The following is a 19,819-nucleotide window of genomic DNA, read 5'->3' on the forward strand; positions in this document are numbered from 1 at the left end:
TCAGACATGCAATCCACCCCATCTTTGGACACTTTCAAACAAAAACTTAAAACCCACCTGTTTCACGCGCTTTTTAATGTTCAGTGTCCTTTGTTCTGTCTGGACCTGTGCCCCGCTCACATTTACCCAAATCTACCTCGAGCCAAGATTTAGACGTGGTCTGGGCATGCATAAGTTTAGTCCGACTTTGTGCCGCCAAATTCTCACACCGCCCTTTCGGTGTGCCGGAACACCCGATTTGGTGCAAGCCGATCAGCCAAATTGGTAAACACGTGCTGCGAGCCTAGCGCTCGCACAAAAATCAGAATCCGCCGGCATTAGCGCCCCGCTTCAGAGGCGCTGTCAATGAAAATAGAGCCCATAGTCTCTCCGACGTGTCCTGAGTCTCCTGCGGGGCCTCTCCCCGATGGAAGATGCCCGGAACACTGTACCCGGGAGGCATCCGGTAGGAATCGAAACCAGATGCCAAGCCACCTCGTCTGGCTCCTCTGCTTCTCATCATGCATCCAGCTACTCACAACTCTCTTTTGGAGAGGAAAATCATTTTCTGCCACCTTCTTCTTCTTTCTGTCATGACCCAAAGCGAAAGGTGGGAACGTATTTTGACTGGTCGATCTCCGGTTCCTTTCTTCCCTCACTTGTGAACCTGACACCAAAATACTTGGGGCAGGATTTCATCCTGAATTTGAATTTAACTCTGTATTTCAAACATGTGAGAAAATGAAAACAACTAAACAGACTATTTCAACACAATAAGAAAAGACAGAGAAAATAAAGTGAAATCATACATATTTGAAAAGTAGTAGTAGGAAGTCAAACTTATTTACTCCTGCCACTATCTCTACTTCTTCATAATAATATAACAACAGCAAATTATAATAAGAAGTCAGAAATATTAATATTCACACATCTTTATTCCTGCTTACACTAACACAATAATACAAACGATCATATCACTAACAGTAACAACGGATTTTCGAAAAGAAAAGCAATAAGATCAACTGCAACAAAGGCAACCCAAAAAAAACCTACCACCACCATAATATACACACGCATATAAATATATTTACTGTCCCCTGTAATAAGAAGAATAATGACTACTCTGTGCCTTGCCATGTCGACACTATTAATGAATATGTGCTGTGTGCATGTGCATGCATGTGTATGTGTTCATGTGGGTGTACAGTAGTTTGCGTTTCTTTTCTGGAAATGGGAGGGGAATGAAATTTGTCGCATTGAAATCTATGAAAACTGCTATATAAATATTTGTATTCATACTTCTTCCTCCTTGTATTTTGGAAAGGTCATTTGTTTTCTTTAGATCAATGAATACTCCAAATGTCTTTGATCAATTCAACAACGGCTTGTGCTGTCGATCGGTTGCTTCGAAATCTATATTGGTGACCGGTAAGATCCTTATCTCACTGGCGGAGACATCGCCGAGACTGCCGACACTGATCAGTCACTGCGACTCGGGGACCCCAGAGACCAAAATATTGTTTGCGCTCTCACCAGAAAGAGACGTCTCCAGACAGCAGGACAACAAATACACCCGGAAGTCGCTTATATATTCTTGAAATCAATACATCATGTATATTTGTGTGTGCGAGCTGCGTGCGTGCTCCGTCCTTTAATAAGGAAAACATTTAACGTCCATAAAATCCAAAATAACGGGGCGATGGTTCTGATATTTTCAGAGGCTGAAGTAGGCATAGGTGCTTGTTCTATATGAGAGGGAAAATCTTGACGTTTGACATCCATAAAATCCAAAATATTGGGGCAATCATTCTGATAGTTTAAGACACAGGTGTCAAACTGGTGGTCTGGAGGCCAGATCCGGCCCGCCACATCATTTTATGTGGCCCGCGAAAGCAAATCAAAATTGCTCAGTGTTCTGGTGTAATACCATTGAGATATTTGCAAGCATTATTTTGTTACCGATCCCTCTTTGAAAAGAAATGTAATAGTTGAAAAACGTGTTTTTATAGGCTTCTGATTTCAAAACTGGCTATTCATCAATGTGTTGTGTATACTGTATGTAATTACAGTATAGGAGGTAATCTTTCATTTATATGGGTTCACAGTTGTAGCGGCCCTCTGAGGGAAGTCATAACTGTGATGTGGCCCGTGACGAAAATGAGTTTGACACCCCTGTCTTAAGAGATTGAAGTGGGCATAGGTATAGATCCATTTTCTGTACCGCTTCTCCTCACGAGGGTCGCGGGCGTGCTGGAGCCTATCCCAGCCATCTTCGGGCCAGAGGCGGGGTACACCCTCAACTCGTCGCCAGCCAATCGCAGGGCACATACTGTGTAAACAAACAACCAGTCCCACCTACGGGCAATTTAGAGTCTTCAATCAATCTACCACGCATATTTTGGGGATGTGGTCGCCAACTCGTCACCAGGCCAGTGAGATAGGGGTCTTAGTTATGTTTTTCTTTGAAGTCCTCAACCGAGACAGGGCAGTCCATCCTTTTACAACTGAGGACCATGGCCTCAGATTTGGAGGTGCTGATTCTCATCCGAGCCGCTTCAACTGCTCCACAGAGAGTTGAAGATTGCAGCTTGACGACGCCAAAAGAACCACACCATCTGCAAAAGGCTGAAATAAACCAGACCCCTTCAACACCTTGGGTGCACTTCGAAATTCTGTCCAAAAAGTTTAGGAACAGAATGGGTGAAAAAGGGCAGCCTTGGCGAAGTGCAACCCTCACGAATGGGAATTATTAACGGTAATGTGGACCAAACTCTGATACCGGTCGGGGACCGAACAGCATGTATTAGGGGATCCGGTACCCCATACTCCCAGAGCACCCCCCAACAAGACCCACTGAAGAAAAGGCCCCAATGTTATTTATTGTTAGAGAAATTATGCTAATCCTTATAATTTAGGTGCCTTAAGAATTTATAAAGTTTTGTGTTCATTTGTATATTGTTGATGGAGTGGTTAAGTTCACATGATTTGTGCAAGGGCAGTGGCTGGAGGGGCGGAGCTTGTGACTCACTTGGTGTACGATCACGTGTCAGGATTAGAAATTGGTTCTGCTGTACGACGAATGTGCTCAGTGACAAGTGCCTTGTTGACATTAGCCATTACTTGCTATACCAATGTGTTATTAGAGGGCATTCATGAAAGTTGCCAAGTAACAATCGTTAAGTTCGCTGGAAGTGGTGCCATTTTGGGATTCGAAGTAAGAGCATCTTAACTGTGTGTTTTTTGATAGATGTCATTTGTACTCGTTTGATTTATTTATTTATTTATTTTTTTTCAACAAATGTTTGGGCATAGTTACCTATCTGTAATAGTTATGCTTATCTTCTCAAAAACCACGCACACACACACGCACAAACCCAGATACACGTGCATGAAGAGAGAGGAATTTGATTCTAACTACGGAAGTAAAGGAGCAAAAGCTATATATCTGCCTCAGTGCCCTTTTTGCTCTCTCCTCCTTGTCTGGCCTCAAGTGGTGTTTGGCCAACTCACTGACTTCAAGACAGCCCCACTTATCCTGAATCCCTCCATGACATCGATGGTCCTTCCAGCCAGACATTGCCATGTTTCTGTCAGAGATGGAGCAATACTCCGAGCATGAGGCCGGTGGCGCGATGCCATTTCTCAAGACAGATCGGTGCTATTGCAATGAGTGTGTGCAGCACATGCACGAGAACCAGCAGTCCCCCTGCTGTCAGCAGAGGGAGATACGTTCCGAAAATGGAAATGGAGGGCCTCTGTCACAGAGACACCTCTTTCAGCGGACACGGCGCCACGCAGCATGTCATCAGACTTCAGAGCGCTGCAAGAAGATATGAGACAATTAGTGAATGCTGTCCGAAACAGCAGTACAAGCCTACCTTCTCCTCCTACCAACAAACCAGAGCTCGTTTGGATCCGAAATGATGAGCCGTGTTCCTAACGAGACACAGCCGTGGCCCCGCAATAGCCCCGTTCCTGTTCCTGTTCTTGTTATTCTTGGATTGGCCTCCTGTGGCAGTCGTGTTGATTTCTAACATTCTGGCTTCTCATCATCAAAAATTGGATTATTCATGACACACTCTACTGTACTGTAATTGCAAATCTATTGAATGGGCCGCTTTCACTTCGGGAGAAGAAGCAGATTTCAATAAAAGGGTAAGAAGTTGATGACAACGTAACGAGGTACAGTATATCAGGGAAAAGACCCATTCAAAATATGTCGGAAAGAGGATCATCATGAAATGAAAAAGTAGGCAATGGTGAACAATGTTAATCTAGGATGATCATGGACTAATTGTATTGCTAGTAAATGCATCTATCTATGTTCTATCCCGTTCAACCATTCACACCGACGCCGAGTGGGAACTGAACCCACACCGCATGCACACAAATCAGGACAATTGTACTGTACCATTACAACATTGAGTGCTAGTACATTCAAATCAAACCTTAAACTGATTGGGGTGAAATATTGATTCAAATACGGCACTCTTGTCTCATCGTACAGTCTTTGTGTTTTCAGATGACGTTAATTCGACCAATTTGACCAAATTTGAAGTGGTGGTGCTAGCTTGCGGCGTGCGCGTGTGTCTGTGTATATGGATCGTTTTCATATCACTTGATCAATAACCGTAAAGACACTTGTAGTAAAAAGTAAATGCATTTAGCATTGTTTTTATGTAGCCTTGGTTCTATATGGTTAAATGAGACAGCCACACTTCAAGTCCTCTTTTCAAAATGTTATTGATGATTTCAAATTTTAGGCATTCATAGTAAATGCGATCCTTATTGACAGACCAGAAGGCGGTGGCCGACTGAAATACTGTACACTTCTTGCATAATGGTAAAGACAAAAGCGCATCACGGTAAAGACATAAACAGCTTCATAAAAATCGTGTGAGTTGCACAATTGACAAACTCTTATTAAACCCATTACACTTTTTTCTTTATGCAATCGCAATAACGGTAAAGACATGCAATAGTTTCATAAGTTCATCCATATTCCTATCTCCGAAATAAGATCACAGATCCCTCTGGTGTGTTGAAACAACAGAATGAGGCTCTCTCCAGTGGCATTAACAGTAAAGACCGCTTGAGTGACATAGAAGGACCGTTTGGAAAAGAACCCCCCCCCCCCCCCGCAAAAAAAAGGAACTCTGAAAACATTAAAAATGTATGGCATTTTTATGGAAAAGGCATATTAACACATTCAGTGCCACTGACTGCTTTAGAAGTCAAATACCCATGATAACTGGGAGGGCTGGCGCTGAATGAGTTAAGTAATAGGAGCCAATTCTACATATCCAAAAATGGAAGTCATGAACATTTATTTCATGACGCCTCACGGTAAATTCATTTTGGCATTAAAAATAGGAAAAATAATACGTTCTCTGATTTTTTTTTTCCCTTGGACAATTGTGACCTTTTGATGGATAACAAATGCCAGTAATTGAAATAGTCATCCATCCATCCATCCATCCATTTTCTGCACCGCTTGTCGCGGGCGTGCTGGATTTTGGAAAAGAAATTCAGTGATCAGAGGAGGTGAAAATGAGCCATTTGTGCAGAGCCAAAAAGACGCCGACTGCGGTGACGCACTGTGCCTCTCCCCTCTTCGACGCAGCTGACTACTGGCCGATTGAGGATGTCTCACAAACACAGACGCGCGTCATATGTTAGTACCACAATCAAATGCATCTTCCCCATACAAGTGTTCCCTTTGACTCGCGTAGGGCTGTCACACCGCTCACAATTTTCCTTGAGTCAGCATAAAGCGCAGTGAGAGTAACGAAGACGTTGAAAGGCAAAAAAAAAAAAAAAAGAGAAAGAAAGTTCAAATTTAACTGGAGTTAGAATTAAAAACATACTTCAAATTAAAAAAAAAAAAAAAAAAAGAGAGAGAAAGAAAGTTCAAATTTAACTGGAGTTAGAATTAAAAACATACTTCAAATTAAAAAAAAAAGAAAAAAAAAAGAGAGAGAAAGAAAGTTCAAATTTAACTGGAGTTAGAATTAAAAACATACTTCAAATTTAAAAAAAAAAAAAAAAGAGAGAGAGAAAGAAAGTTCAAATTTAACTGGAGTTAGAATTAAAAACATACTTCAAATTAAAAAAAAATAAATAGTATCACAATTCAGCAATGCATTTGGTCTGAGTTTGATGAGTGGGGAACATTTGGAGAATTCCGTACTAATTCATGACTACTTGTATCTATGTTTTAATGGCGCACAAGAATGCAAACATGGGTAATAGATTTGGTAGCTCGAGTGAAAAATGATGGATGACGAAGGAAAGCCATTATCGGTAAGAATATTAAAGGAAGCACCCAATTTTGCTAGTCCTTGTTGCTTGACTTACTATTAGATCCTGCACTAAACTTCAAATATTAGGACTTCAACCTCACAGCAACGCATGCGCTGCAGGTCTCGCACGTCCGAAGAGCGGCCGGGTGCACGTGAGCCTCCGTCACGCGCGCGCAATGATGGCGTCCGGGGGGGCTGAGCGCGGCCTTGAGCCAGCATCCCCAGCATCCCCAGCATCCCTCAGCACCACTCTCGCCATAAGAACACGACAAACATTTCAACAACTCGCAGCAGCCACGTTGAACTTTCCCAAATAAAAACTTTGCTTTCCTCACAGTCGAAAACAACCTAAGAGCCCAAATGTTGAGCTTTTTCAATCATTCCATTATCACGTCATTGATGAAATAAATGTTCACTATCTCCACCCGATCGTGTCATAGAAGTGACAAAACGAGTGTCGCATTAATAGCAAATGTTTAGTTTAGTTTTATTTTTTATTTTTAATGTAATTCTCGATCAAACGTCCTATTTTGCGCTTTAATGTAGACTAACTTCATTTTCTCGGTATAACTGCGCAGCGCAATACAACGAAATGAAATTGCGAATTAAGTCGAAATAACGTGTACAACCAAAATACAATTCAAGTTACAATGCATTTAATAGTTGAAGTGAATTCAGAAATGTACGAAATAATTAAACGGGCAGTATAACATTGTATATATGAATGTTTTGTTTCCGTTCTTATTTTTTTTCTGTTTCAATGACGACAGCAGCAATCTGACAGAATTGGAACACGTCTTTTTATTCAACATGAAAACATGATTCTCAACAACGTTCCACTTGGTTGGCTTTTCACTTGTTGACAGTATAGGAGGACACGTTTATTGAATAAATATATCAATTATTTACAGATATACATTAGCAGCACTGTGCAGAACTTTGCTTTCTTTACTTTTTCGATCAATCGATCCAATATTGATGAGGATCAAGTCAGGATTTGGATTCAAATTTTTAAGACTTTGATTGCTTATTACAACGCTGAAAAGAAAAAAAAGAAGAGGGCGGTCGTTGATTGGATAAATTAAATGAGGGGGGGGGGGGAAATACATCAGAAAAATAGGATATTTTTTTTTAATCTTCTTTTTAATGGACACAATATTTTCCAACATCAAGCCCTGCGCCTACCCAGCCAATCGGAGATTTCTGCAAAATATTGCACGTACATATATGAATGTAAAAGGCAGCTGAAACGCACGAACCGCTGATTTGTTGTGAGCAGAATCATTTGGGGACTTGCGCCAAGATTAGTCAAAGCCAAGCCGATTATCAGACACTAAATTTTATTAATACCACCAGGCTGCAGGATAAAACAATAGATGACGCGTTTTTTTTCGTTTGCAAAAATTGAAGGTAAAAAAAACAATAAATAAATAAACAAAATCATGAATTGATACGAGAGTTTTAGCAGCGAATGCAGCAACTATCATCACACACATAAAGACGTTACCTTGTGAAATGAAAATATCTTTTAGGGCTCAAACGTTTTATGACAGGAAACACGAGGCTCCTCTTTTTAATAAAAAAAATAATAATAATAAAAAATAACATTTCTCAGTGCAGTAGGCCGTCTTTGACATGACACGTTGTGTGTGTATTACAGTAGGGTACACACCATAGACGAGTTGCATGCTGTAACATACAAACATTTGTAATTAAGACATATTTGAATCATCCGAACAACAAACGCAATTTCTTTTTTAAAAAGGGAGAATGTAAAATAAGCACGTTGCTATTTTCTCTACATTTTATGTACAGTTGAAAATAAAAATCTGGCTCAGCAAATCTCTTTAGAAAAACGGATTGAAAATAGCCGTCAAATACGCCTCTCTTTTTTTGTTGTTGTTGTTGTTGTTGCAATTAGCAGATTGGGTTGCATTGTAGTCCTCGCACGCCTCAAACATGTTGCGGGATCTTGCATACCCAGGCCTTGCGCAAAAAGGGAGGATAGAACCATGCTGCCCACACGCGTGGAAGTAGTCCGGGGAACAGGAGGTGACCATAAATGTCCTGCATGCTGGGTTGCACACTTGCAATATTCAAAAGTCTGGTTTGCATCGCAAAGCGCTTCTGTCTTTTGTTTCTGCGTTTTCCCCGTTTGGGATGACGCTAACTGGAACTTTGATTCAACAAGACCAGTAGACAAGTGATGTGACCCCCCCCCCCCCCCCCCCCCCCCCCCCCCCATGTGCCTCTGTCTCACAATATCATGAAAAAGACAAGTTGGAGGGTTACAGAATGAAGTTTTAAGACTGAAAATGCAGACTCGTGGATGACTGCGTAAAGCGCATCTAATGCTAGTTGTTGTAATGCTGTAAACAAAATGAAAGAGGGGGAGGGGGGGGGGGGGTATATATCTATATATCTCACATGAAGAAGTTGGCCTGTTTCCCTGACGGATCTCTGGAGCTCGGGGGCCCGCCCGCCGCACCGTAGGTCCGGCCGGCCAGCTTCTCGTACTTCTCCTTGTAAAGATCCCTCTCCTTGGCGAGGCGCGCCACGTCCTGCTTCAGCTGCTCCACCTGACTCTGGAGGGTGCACTTCTCGGTCTCCAGCATGTGCCTCTGCTGGACGCGCTTGAAGCGGCACGACTGCGCGTAGCCGCGGTTCTTCAGGGTGCGCCTCTTCTGCTTGAGGCGGATCACCTCCTCCTTGCTGAAGCCGCGCAGCTGCCGGTTGAGCTCCCGCACGGTCATGCCGACGAGCTGCTCGTCGGAGAAGCGCTCCTCCAGGCGGGCGTGGTGGTGGTGATGGTGGTGGTGGTGGTGTGCCGCCGAGGCCGCGGACAGGTCTTCCCCCGCGTACTGCTGGCCGCGGAAGCCCTCGTAGGCCGGGTGGTGGTGGTGGTGGTGGTGGTGCGCGTTGCCGATGAGGGCCTCCACCGCGTCCTCCGGGGTCAGATTGAGCGCCTCGGGGTCGATGTGGTGCTGGTAGCTGGGGATCCAGTACAGGTCCTCCAGCTGAGGCTTCCCCGCGTTGCTGTGGTTGTGGTTGTGGTTGTGGTTGTGGTTGTGGCTGCTGCTGCCGGTGCTGGGGACCCCGCTGGAGAGGCTCTGGTCGGGCTGCGCGCCGGGGCTGGGGGCGCAGAAGCTGGGCGAAGAAGGCACCGAGGAGCAGGGCGTGCTGATGGGGGTGGAGGAGAGGGAGCCCGACGGGAGGCGGTGGCAGTAGCGTTCGGCCTCCGGGGGCTCTTTTTTCACCTCGAACTTCATCAAGTCGAAGTCGTTGACGTACTCGATGGCCAGGGGGCTGGTGGGCAGCTCTGCGCTCATGGCGAGGTCGGTGGCCATGTCAGTCCATGCGACGGCTCCCGTCCCCACGGCCAAAGCAGAATATAGGGACAGAAATATGCTTGCTCGGTGTGCGGGGCTGCTCCAGCGCGCGCCGAAAACTTCCCTCTCCCAACTTGTAGAAAGCGGCGTCGATATGCGCGTGTGCGTGGAAATCGGCTTGTCCGCCTGCCGGTTTGCGTCTGCGCCCTCTCCTTGTTGACAACTTATCCCAGGTCAAATGCACACTTTAATAGCAGGAGCCCCCCGGTGGCTGAAACTCGAAGCCGATGAATTTGGAGCGCGTCTTGTCCTTGCTTCACCTCGGCAGCCCGTTTGCAATTTGCAGTCCTCTCACTCCTTCGCTTGATCTATTTCCCAGATATCCTTCTTCCTCGTCACTCGCTCTTCGTTGTGTTTGGTCCCGAGCGAAGTCACTGCAGTAAAAGTTTCTTGCTGACAAGTCGGATCACTGCACGGGGTCGCGCTCGTGCAGACGTGCGCCAAAATAAGTCCGATGCGGAGAGGCGATCAAAGTTTGGGCTCAACGATGTGATGCTCAGAGGACTTTTCCTGCTCGGTGGGACACGAGAGCCTGGTGCCAGATATTTCATGCACGCAGTGTTCTACTTACGGGTTCGACCCCACCGTGGGTCGCATGTGGAGACTGGACGCGGGACGTGATAAATTCCACTTTGGTTTCGCTGCCCTATCAAGGTTTCCTTTTTTTCACGCACTGACATAGTGACGCGCTGAAATGCAACGTGCACTTATAAAGGCAGCGTGGTCCTCCCACGCGAGAGGTGTGACGGGCCAATGGGAGGGGACCGCAGACGGTTATTTGCATCGGCCTATAGTGAAGCGTTGACTTCGACGGACACCGGCCGAGCAGAGCCGAACATAGTCGAGAGAGCGGCCGAGCCTACAGAGGGAACAGGTGCAGCAGATCCCCCCCTCTAGTGACCGAGCGGGTGCTACTGCACTGGCAGGCGAAAGACGAGGACGAGAAAACCAACCCCCCCAAAAAAAGGGTTACTCGGAAGGGAGAGGCGCCATTTCTATACATTCTGGTTCAGTCAGAGATATTGTGCTATCGTTTGTGTTTTTCTCCAATAAATCCATGGTTCTCGCACAATTGCTGTCCAAACGTCACGATGGCGTCATATGTCAATTACTTTGCAACTCCCACCACGACAAAGAAAGGAAGATAGACGGATTCCATAAAGAATCTGTAGCTAACGGCCTCCAATTTTTGGTTGGATCTGCAAGAGAAGGCGTTGCGTTTTTAATTATCGTAATGGCCATTTTTGGATGGCGTGTCGGGCTGGTAATTGCTTGGTGTCGACCCCGATTCGTTTAAAAGGCAGAGTGGCGTGCCGAATGTGGGACAGCCGAAAATATAAGGCAGAATAATAATAATAAAAAAAAAGGAAGGGTTCATTGTTAAGTGAAGGCGGAGATGAGGAGAGGGGACACAAACATCCCCCGCTTATTAGCTCTGTTACGCAGAGCGCATCCTATCTTGAGCGTCATCGGGGTTCCCCCGAGCACCGAGCAGCCAATCTATCAATCGCTGATCGATTTGAGGCCTGCCCAAAAAATCAATTCGCATTTCCGCGAGTCAGTGAGGAGGCCGCGTTGCGGCGGCTGTGCGCGGGTTAAGTATGATTGGATGCTCTCGGTGGTGGTCTACGGGCTTTTCGTTCGCAATTAACCACAAATGGCATCCCGACTCGTCTGCGCGGATCGACGTATCGTTAAACCCGCCGCGCGCGTCCCCCTCCGCCCTGGGCGCACGGAGGGGCCGGGGGTCGATACCGGTGATAAGCACCGGGGGGGGGGATTAGGACTTCAACTGCGACACGGCAGCAGCGCCTGACCTCTTTTGTCAGCGAGCAAGTGCACCTTGAAAAGTGCTTGGAAGCAACCCATAACCCGAAGAAATCAGCCCAATGAGCTGACATTTCAAGGAAACCAACGAAAAAAAGTCTCGCTGGGGCCAGGCCATTGAACTTCGTGTTTTACGTTTTGCTTTTAGGAAAGTTGCCGTTCCTGCATTTCATAACAAAGAAATAAGAGTTCGCAGAACTGTTGTCCGTCATATCGAACTCGGCGAACTCGAAGCTAAAAACAACCCAGCAAAAAAAAAAAAAAAAAAAAACTTTGTTGCGCTAATTCACAGTGTCCGGAAGATTACTTCGGCGATTGTTACAATTCCAAGTTAGCCTTTTGAAAATGAAATAGTAGTGGAACTATGTCAGTTATTTTCTCCAAATAATATAACGAACTACATTTGATGGCTTAATTTGGAATGAGCGCGTTAACAAAGAACCCTTGGCTGTGTCCTCTCAAAACAATGGATTAAGAGCAGAGCTCAGCTGTTGTTTAGGAATTAACCGCATATTTATTCTTTACACAAATACCAAACATAGTGAAATGTAAACACATAATAAAAAGTGTCTGTTGCATTATATGTGTAGAGCATGTGGAAAACCACTACCATACCATGTCAACCTAATGACAAATGTCGCTTTATGTGATAAAACCAGATAAGAAAATGTTCCATACAAAGAGGAAACGGTTAAAATGTCAATGTGTTCAAAAGTTTAACTATCAGTCATCCTTTTCAAAATCTTAGACAAACTGATTGATTGGCACCAGAAGGTCACATTGGGAAATTGGCATGTTTGAGACTACAGCAGAATGGCACACGGCCACAGACAGCCAATCACAAGCGTCGGCTTTAGAAGGATGAAGTGATATGACAGAAACTGGAGCTTTTGCAGCTTTTTTGTAATCAAACAAATTTCCCAAAACAACTATAATTTAATTACACATTTTCTCCCAATAATGTAAGGGTCTACAACTACATACATTGTGTAATTAAATGACATCATCTCTTTACATGTAATTAGTTACACCACAACACTGCTAACTAACATTGTTTCCATAAATGTCAATCATTTATATTTTTAAGTTTTTGCAACTTAAATGAATGTTTTGGGCCCCAAAAAAACATTACAATTTTTTTCCCCCCCAACAATGTGCTGAGTTTAAATTCCAATCCAAGCTGCTCGTGAAATCTGCTGGTGAGGATAAAATGAAAGGAAATCATATCAAGGTATTTAGAGTTTAGGTGCACTCAGAGTCATTATTTGATATATATATATATATATATTTTTTTTTTTATCAAATAAGCAGGAGCTGGGCCTGCAAATGCCAACCAAAGCAGTCTGCATTGAAACGGCACATTTGAGAAGCTCTGCTGTGGTCCGTTCATTGTTGTCAGGGGAAGGGGAATGTCTGCAGCCCATGGCTTGAGAGATTTTTTTTTTAAGTCAGGATTTTCATTGTGGTTATTCACATTGGGACTTCGCTGTGAGTGCACTTCTATCAATGGAAGCAAAATGGACATCAGCGAGGCAAAGGATCGGCGGTAGGCTTTTAGCAGGGCACGAGGCGAGCTTTAAGTCGAGGTAGCCACACATCCGGACCAAAAGGACCAGATCCAGGAGGTGGCGCTGGGTTATCGGAGGCCTGCGGCCACCGCAGTTAAGTCGCTAATGCTGCGGCAGAAGAATCAGCTTTAATTTTACAGCGATATGACAGCTCAGGAGTTTTAGATTACTATTTTTTTTGCATATAAGCATGATCTCATTCATACAGACTTTACATGTGTTTGGTCTGAAAGAAAAATAATAAATGACAACAGAATCAGAATCAAACATGCGCATAAATCCTGTGTTACAACCTGCATGAAACAAAAAAATAAATCACTCACTAAAGTAATCAATGTTATCAGTAAGACAGAACAACACATGAGCACAAACGTAACTGAAACCACTTGTCCAGGACAGTGGCTATTTTAGGAGGGGCTGAGGCCCCCCTAAAATGTTAATCCCCCCCCCAAAATGATTTGGTTGTATGTGGTTAGGCCCAAGTTTTAGTGTCCTAGCCCCCCTAAAACCAATGTTCAACTCTCCTAAACGATTTTGTAGTTCCATTGCATAAAACAGATTGCAGTGTAGATGTAGATTGTTCAGTTCAATCTTGTTAACAGACTCGGGAGGCTTGGGAAGATCTCTCCGAAGTCGAAGGACCCTAAAATTCATACAATTCAGAGTTCAACAAACATTTTCGAGAAAAATAGGCCCCAAATGTTGCACCAAAACAGAGAAATTAAACTGCCATAATGCTTCATCTCTGGGCAGATAATTAAGGGATTAACTCCTTGAATCTTCTTTATTCCTTCTTTTTTTCTCTTTTAACGTGATGAGAAAAAAAGGAGAAAAAGTCTCATGACGACGACCATAAAATTGTGAATGGAATATACGGTACCGTGAAAAAGTACAAACCCCAATTCCAATAATGTTGAAACATTGTATAAAACGTATATGGGTCATTCCACTGAGGTGGTACACAATTTGTGACAAGAAACATTTCAGAACTTGAATCATTTTGTTGAAAATATGTTAGTAAAAGGCGGCACGGCGGGCGACTGGATAGAGCGTCAGCCTCACAGTTCTGAGGTCCGGGGTTCAATCCCCGTCCCCGCCTGTGTGGAGTTTGCATGTTCTCCCCGTGCCTGCGTGGGTTTTCTCCAGGCACTCCGGTTTCCTCCCACATCCCAAAAATATGCATGAATTGGAGACTCTAAATTGCCCGTAGGTGTGACTGTGAGTGCGAATGGTTGTTTGTACAAAATGTGCCCTGCGATTGGCTGGCAACCAGTTCAGGGTGCACCCCGCCTCCTGCCCAATGATAGCTGGGATTGGCTCCAGCACGCCCGCGACCCGCGTGAGGAGAAGCGGCTCAGAAAATGGATGGATGGATATGTTAGTAAAATTTCTTTGAAGTATACCAGTTACATTTAAGGGTTCATGGGATAAAATCATACAAAGTTTACTTAATATGACCAATTATTTGACCAGTGGTCGCCTGTAACACTGACTCTAGATATGAACATGGAAAGCTGTTAATTGTATGAAAACCTTGATAGAAAATTCTTCACGCAAACCAATTTATGTCCAACAAGTATTGAGTACAAAATTTACTTAGGGCAAATATAGATGTGTATAACATTTACAAAAAATACAACATGGAAAATGAAGGACCTGAATACTAACAGGTATAAGTGAATTAATTCAGTGGATATCAGAACTTAATGGGACTAGTGAATTTTTCAATATCAGTTTCCTTACTTGGCAAATAAAGATGATTCTTACTTTATAATCGGAAACGAATCCAAGTTTAATAATAAGGATTAAAGTATTGCGTAATCAGGACCACATCCTCAACACTGCTGTGACTTGTCAAAATTACCAGCGAGTCAGCAGTGCAGTCAGGAGACAGAAAACATGTTGCCTGTGCACGAGCGATAGAAAACGGCCGAAATTCACCAATCATTTCTCCTTCAACGAATCAAACCAGAAACCATCTAATTCTATACAAACTCACTTTTCATCATTGCTAGTAACTTGAGCGTTTGAGATCGAAGCTTGTAACATTTTCACGTCATTTTCTTGAAAACACTTACCAGGTTCTACCGGCCCCTCCGCGTTCCCATCAAGCTCAAATGCTGCCGTATGCTGACCGAAAATGGTTCTGGGTGATCGATCTCGCAAAATAGTCGACCGTTTTTGTTATTTTGTCCAAGTCGCTCCAACGAAAATATGACCGACACTGAAAAATGTAAGTCAATATTGTCTCCTCTACTCCTTCTGACGCAATCGATTGATCCTTCTATGATTATTTTGGGAGATTATTGCATCAATTCCAAATAGCCGTCGTAAAATGGTCGTTGTTTGTTTACAGTTATGAAATTGAATGGCCGCTTGCTCGTAACGCGTTTTGACCGACAAACCTTGTTTCCTTTCGGAATTCATATTTTCTATAGCATCCTATACTACTCCCGCAAATGTCCATTTATTGCAAATGAGATTTGTCATTGTGCATACAAAACTTTTTCAGTTTTTTTCCAACATTTTTCAGGCACATTCAATTTAATGTTGAAATTCTAAAAAAAAAAAAAAAAAAAAAAAAAAAAAATCCACACCAATGATGGTCCAGCAAAGCTAAATTTTGATTTTGAATTCAACTGCATCAGTATCAACATTCAGAAAATTTGACTTGATAATGGAGGTGTACTTATTTATGTTCAGGACTGAACAACAAACAGTTACCAGATAATAATGTTAAAACTGATAAAATTTATTCTTTTTAGCAAATAATCATTAACTTAGAATTTTATGGCTGCAACACATTCTAAAAAAGCTGGGACAGGTGGCATAAAAGACCGAGAAAGTTGAGGAATGCTCATCAAACACCTGTTTGGAACATCCCACAATCATTCACAAACAAGGATGGGGCGAGGTTCACCTCTTTGTGAACAAGTGCGTGAGAAAACAGTCAAACAGTTTAAGGACAATGTTCCTCAACGTACAATTGCAAGGAATTTAGGGACTTCATCATCTACTGTCAGTAAATACAGTTGGGCACTTCATCCGTAAGTGCAACTTGAAACTCTACTATGCAAAGCAAAAGTCATTTATCAACAACACCCAGAAACGCTGCTGGCTTCTCTGGGCCCGAGCTCATCTAAGATGGACTGATGAAAAGTGGAAAAGTGTTCTGTGGTCCGACGAGTCCACATTTCAAATTGTTTTTGGAAATTGTGGCCGTCGTGTCCTCCGGACCAAAGAGGAAAAGAACCATCCGGACTATTATGGACGCAAAGTTCAAAAGCCAGCATTTGTGATGGTATGGGGCTGTGTTACTGCCAATGGCATCAGAATCATCTTTATTTGCCAAGTATGTCCAGAAAAACACACAAGGAATTTGTCTCTGGTAGTTGGAGCCGCTCCAGTACGACAACAGACAGTCAATTGACAGAGAACACTTTGAGACATAAAGACATTGACATAAAACAGTCACGGAGCAGTAAAGGGTTGATAGTTATCTGGTAATGCCGGTAGTGCGATAATCTGGGACAATGTTGATTGTGCAAATGTTGATTGTGCAAATGTTGCAGATACTCCTCAGTCAGTGTGCAAATGGGGCAGATGCTACTCTGGCATGAGTGGCCAGTATTGGTCAACAACAGATATGCAAATAGTGCAGCGTGGCGAGACTACTACAGTGAGTGCACGAGTAATATATAATTGGCCCCACAGAAATGTGACAACGAACTCAAGTAAAAAAATTGCCAGCATGTTGTAATGGAATTGTAGGTTAGGTGTTTAAAAAGTTGATTGCAAGAGGGAAGAAGCTGTTGGAATGTCTGCTAGTTCTAGTTTGCATTGATCGGTAGCGCCTACCTGAAGGAAGGAGATGGAAGAGCCGGTGACCGGGATGTGGAGGGTCTGAGAGGATTTTGCATGCTCTTGTCTTAGTTCTGGCAGTGTGCAAGTCCTCAAGGGTAGGTAAGGGGGTACCGACAATCCTTTCAGCAGTTTTGATTGTCCGTTGCAGTTGGAGTTTGTCCTTTTTTGTAGCAGCACCAAACCAGACTGTGATGGAAGAACACAGGACTGATTCGATGACCGCTGTGTAGAACTGCCTCAGCAGCTCCCGTGGCAGGCCGTGCTTTCTCAGAAGCCGCAGGAAGTACATCCTCTGCTGGGCCTTTTTGAGGACGGAGTTGATGTTGATCGCCCACTTGAGGTCCTGAAAAATGTAATTCCAAGGAACTTGAACGTCTCGACGGCTGACACAAGGCAGCTGGACAGCGTGAGGGGCAGCTGTGGCGAAGGATGCCTCCTGAAGTCCACGATCATCTCCACAGTCTTGAGCGTGTTCAGCTCCAGGTTGTGTCGGCCACACCACAGCTCCAGCCGCTCCACTTCCTGTCGATATGCAGACTCGTCACCGTCCTTGATGAGGCCGATAATAGTGGTGTCATCTGCAAACTTCAGGAGTTTGACAGTCGGGTGCGCTGAGGTACAGTCGTTCGTGTAGAGAGAGAAGAGCAGCGGAGAGAGGACACAACCTTGGGGCGCTCCAGTGCTGATGCTGCGTGTGGATGAGGTGGCCTCCCCCAGCCTCACCTGCTGTGTCCTGCCTGTCAGGAAGCTGTAAATCCACTGGCAGATGGCAGGTGAGACGCTGAGCTGGAGAAGCTTGGAGGAAAGGAGTTCAGGGATGATGGTGTTGAACGTTGAGCTGAAGTCCACGAACAGGCTCCTCGCGTAGGTCCATGCACTGCCGAGGTGATCTAGGATGAAGTGCAGTCCCATGTTGACTTCATCATCCGCAGACCTGTTCGCTCGGTAGGCAAACTGCAGGGGGTCCAGCAGGGGATCTGTGACGCTCTTGAGGTGGTCCATCACGAGACGTTCAAAGCACTTCCAGACCACAGCTGTCAAGGCGACAGGCCTGTAGTCATTCAGACCTGAGATTGTAGTTTTCTTGGGGACTGGGATGATGGTGGAGCGTTTGAAACAGGATGGTACTTCGCACAGTTCCAGAGATCAATTGAAGATCTGTGTGAAGACTGGAGCGACCTGGTCCGCGCAGACTTTGAGGCAGGATGGGGACACAAGGTACGGGCCTGCCGCTTTGTTAATTTTTTGTTGTTTGAAGATGCGTCTCACATCCTGTTCGTGGATGGACAACGCAGAAGTCAGAGATGTGATTGTGGTCGTTGGTGCGGCTGGGTGGGTGTGGGGTGTGAAAGTGTAACTTACTAACATGGGTAACTTACACATCTGTGAAGGAACCATTAATGCTGAAACGTACATACAGGTTTTGGAGAAACATATGCTGCCATCCAAGCAACGTCTTTTTCACGGACGCCCCTGCTTATTTCAGCAAGACAATGCCAAACCACATTCTGCACGTGTTGCAACAGCGTGGCTTCGTAGTAAAAGAGTGCGGGTACTCATATAACATAACAGTATTTAACAAGGCTAAAAAGTTACATAAAATATTGCCTAAATAGTTAATAAAGGGTGGTCGACTGGTTAGAGCGTCCGCCTCACAGTTCTGAGGACCGGGGTTCAATCCCCCGGTCCTGTGTGGAGTTTGTATGTTTGCCCGTGCCTGCGTGGGTTTTCTCCGGGCACTCCGGTTTACTCCTACATCCCAAAAACATGCATGCAAGGTTAATTGACAACTCTAAATTGCCCGTAGGTGTGAATGTGAGTGCGAATGGTTGTTTGTTTGTATGTGCCCTGCGATTGGCTGGCAACCAGTTCAGGGTGTACCCTGCCTCCTGCCCGAAGATAGCTGGGATAGGCTCCAGCACGCCCGCGACCCCAGTGAGGAGAAGCGGCTCAGAAAATGGATGGACAGTTAATAAAGGGTTTAGAACAGATCTGGCATAAATTTTGTTTAATATTTTGCTTGTTTTATGTTGTTTGTTGTTGTTTTTTGTCAATGTCTTTATGTCTCCAAAGTGTTCTGTAAATTGACTGTCTGTTGTACTAGAGCGGCTCCAACTACCGGAGACAAATTCCTTGTGTGTTTTGGACATACTTGGCAAATAAAGATGATTCTGATTCTGATTCTGATGTTATACACAGCCATGGATCTTCAAACCTTTATTCACGAACATAAAATGATTGTTTCACTTTCTGGAAGTCAAGAGATGTGAAAAGAAAATAGCCAATGTGGCATACCCACACACATAGGAACCACGACACACGCACGCACGCACACACGCACACACACACACACACACACACACACACACAGAGAGACAAAGGCTCACATTTGACCTTTCCAATATTGTCTCACTGCGTCTGCATGAACTGATGATATTTCTCTGTCTTCACTCTATCTTGCACATTTTAACCAAAAAAAAAAGAAATACAGTATTGATCTTAATTAGAGTTTGCCTAGCTCAGCAGCTCATATTGAGGCTTTTAGACAAGAGGCAGCATGCATCTGTCTCAGGCACTTGTGTCTCCCGAACGGGAGAGAAGCAACATAGTCGAGGAGGAGGTGGAAGAGTAAAAGATGTGTTGAGAAGAGTGATGGGTCCCTGTCGCAAGCCTTTGCTATTGTCAACACATCTGAAGAAGAAAGGAGCTGAACAGTCACATACTACAGAACATAAAATTAGTTTTGATTACGATTATACATTAATAACAACTGCATTGGTCGCAGAAGCATCTAACCATTGGATGAATATGTGTCACTGATGTGACATATTCATGTTAAATTATCGATTTAAAATAGCTGATATATTTTGGATCAGATCCAGGGGAAACT

At 44.1% G+C, this 19,819-nt stretch overlaps 1 protein-coding gene across 1 annotated transcript; it reads right to left on the reverse strand.

The window, feature by feature from the left end:
* Positions 1 to 8,509: 8,509 nt before the first annotated feature.
* Positions 8,510 to 10,415, reverse strand: mafaa (MAF bZIP transcription factor Aa). The gene has a single exon (XM_061780576.1). The coding sequence runs from the start codon at positions 9,626 to 9,628 to the stop codon at positions 8,705 to 8,707; it is 924 nt and encodes a 307-aa protein (XP_061636560.1). The 5' UTR covers positions 9,629 to 10,415; the 3' UTR covers positions 8,510 to 8,704.
* Between the last annotated feature and the right edge of the window lie 9,404 nt (positions 10,416 to 19,819).

This window comes from Phyllopteryx taeniolatus, chromosome 7, assembly GCF_024500385.1.
Source record: "Phyllopteryx taeniolatus isolate TA_2022b chromosome 7, UOR_Ptae_1.2, whole genome shotgun sequence".
Taxonomy (NCBI): domain Eukaryota; kingdom Metazoa; phylum Chordata; class Actinopteri; order Syngnathiformes; family Syngnathidae; genus Phyllopteryx; species Phyllopteryx taeniolatus.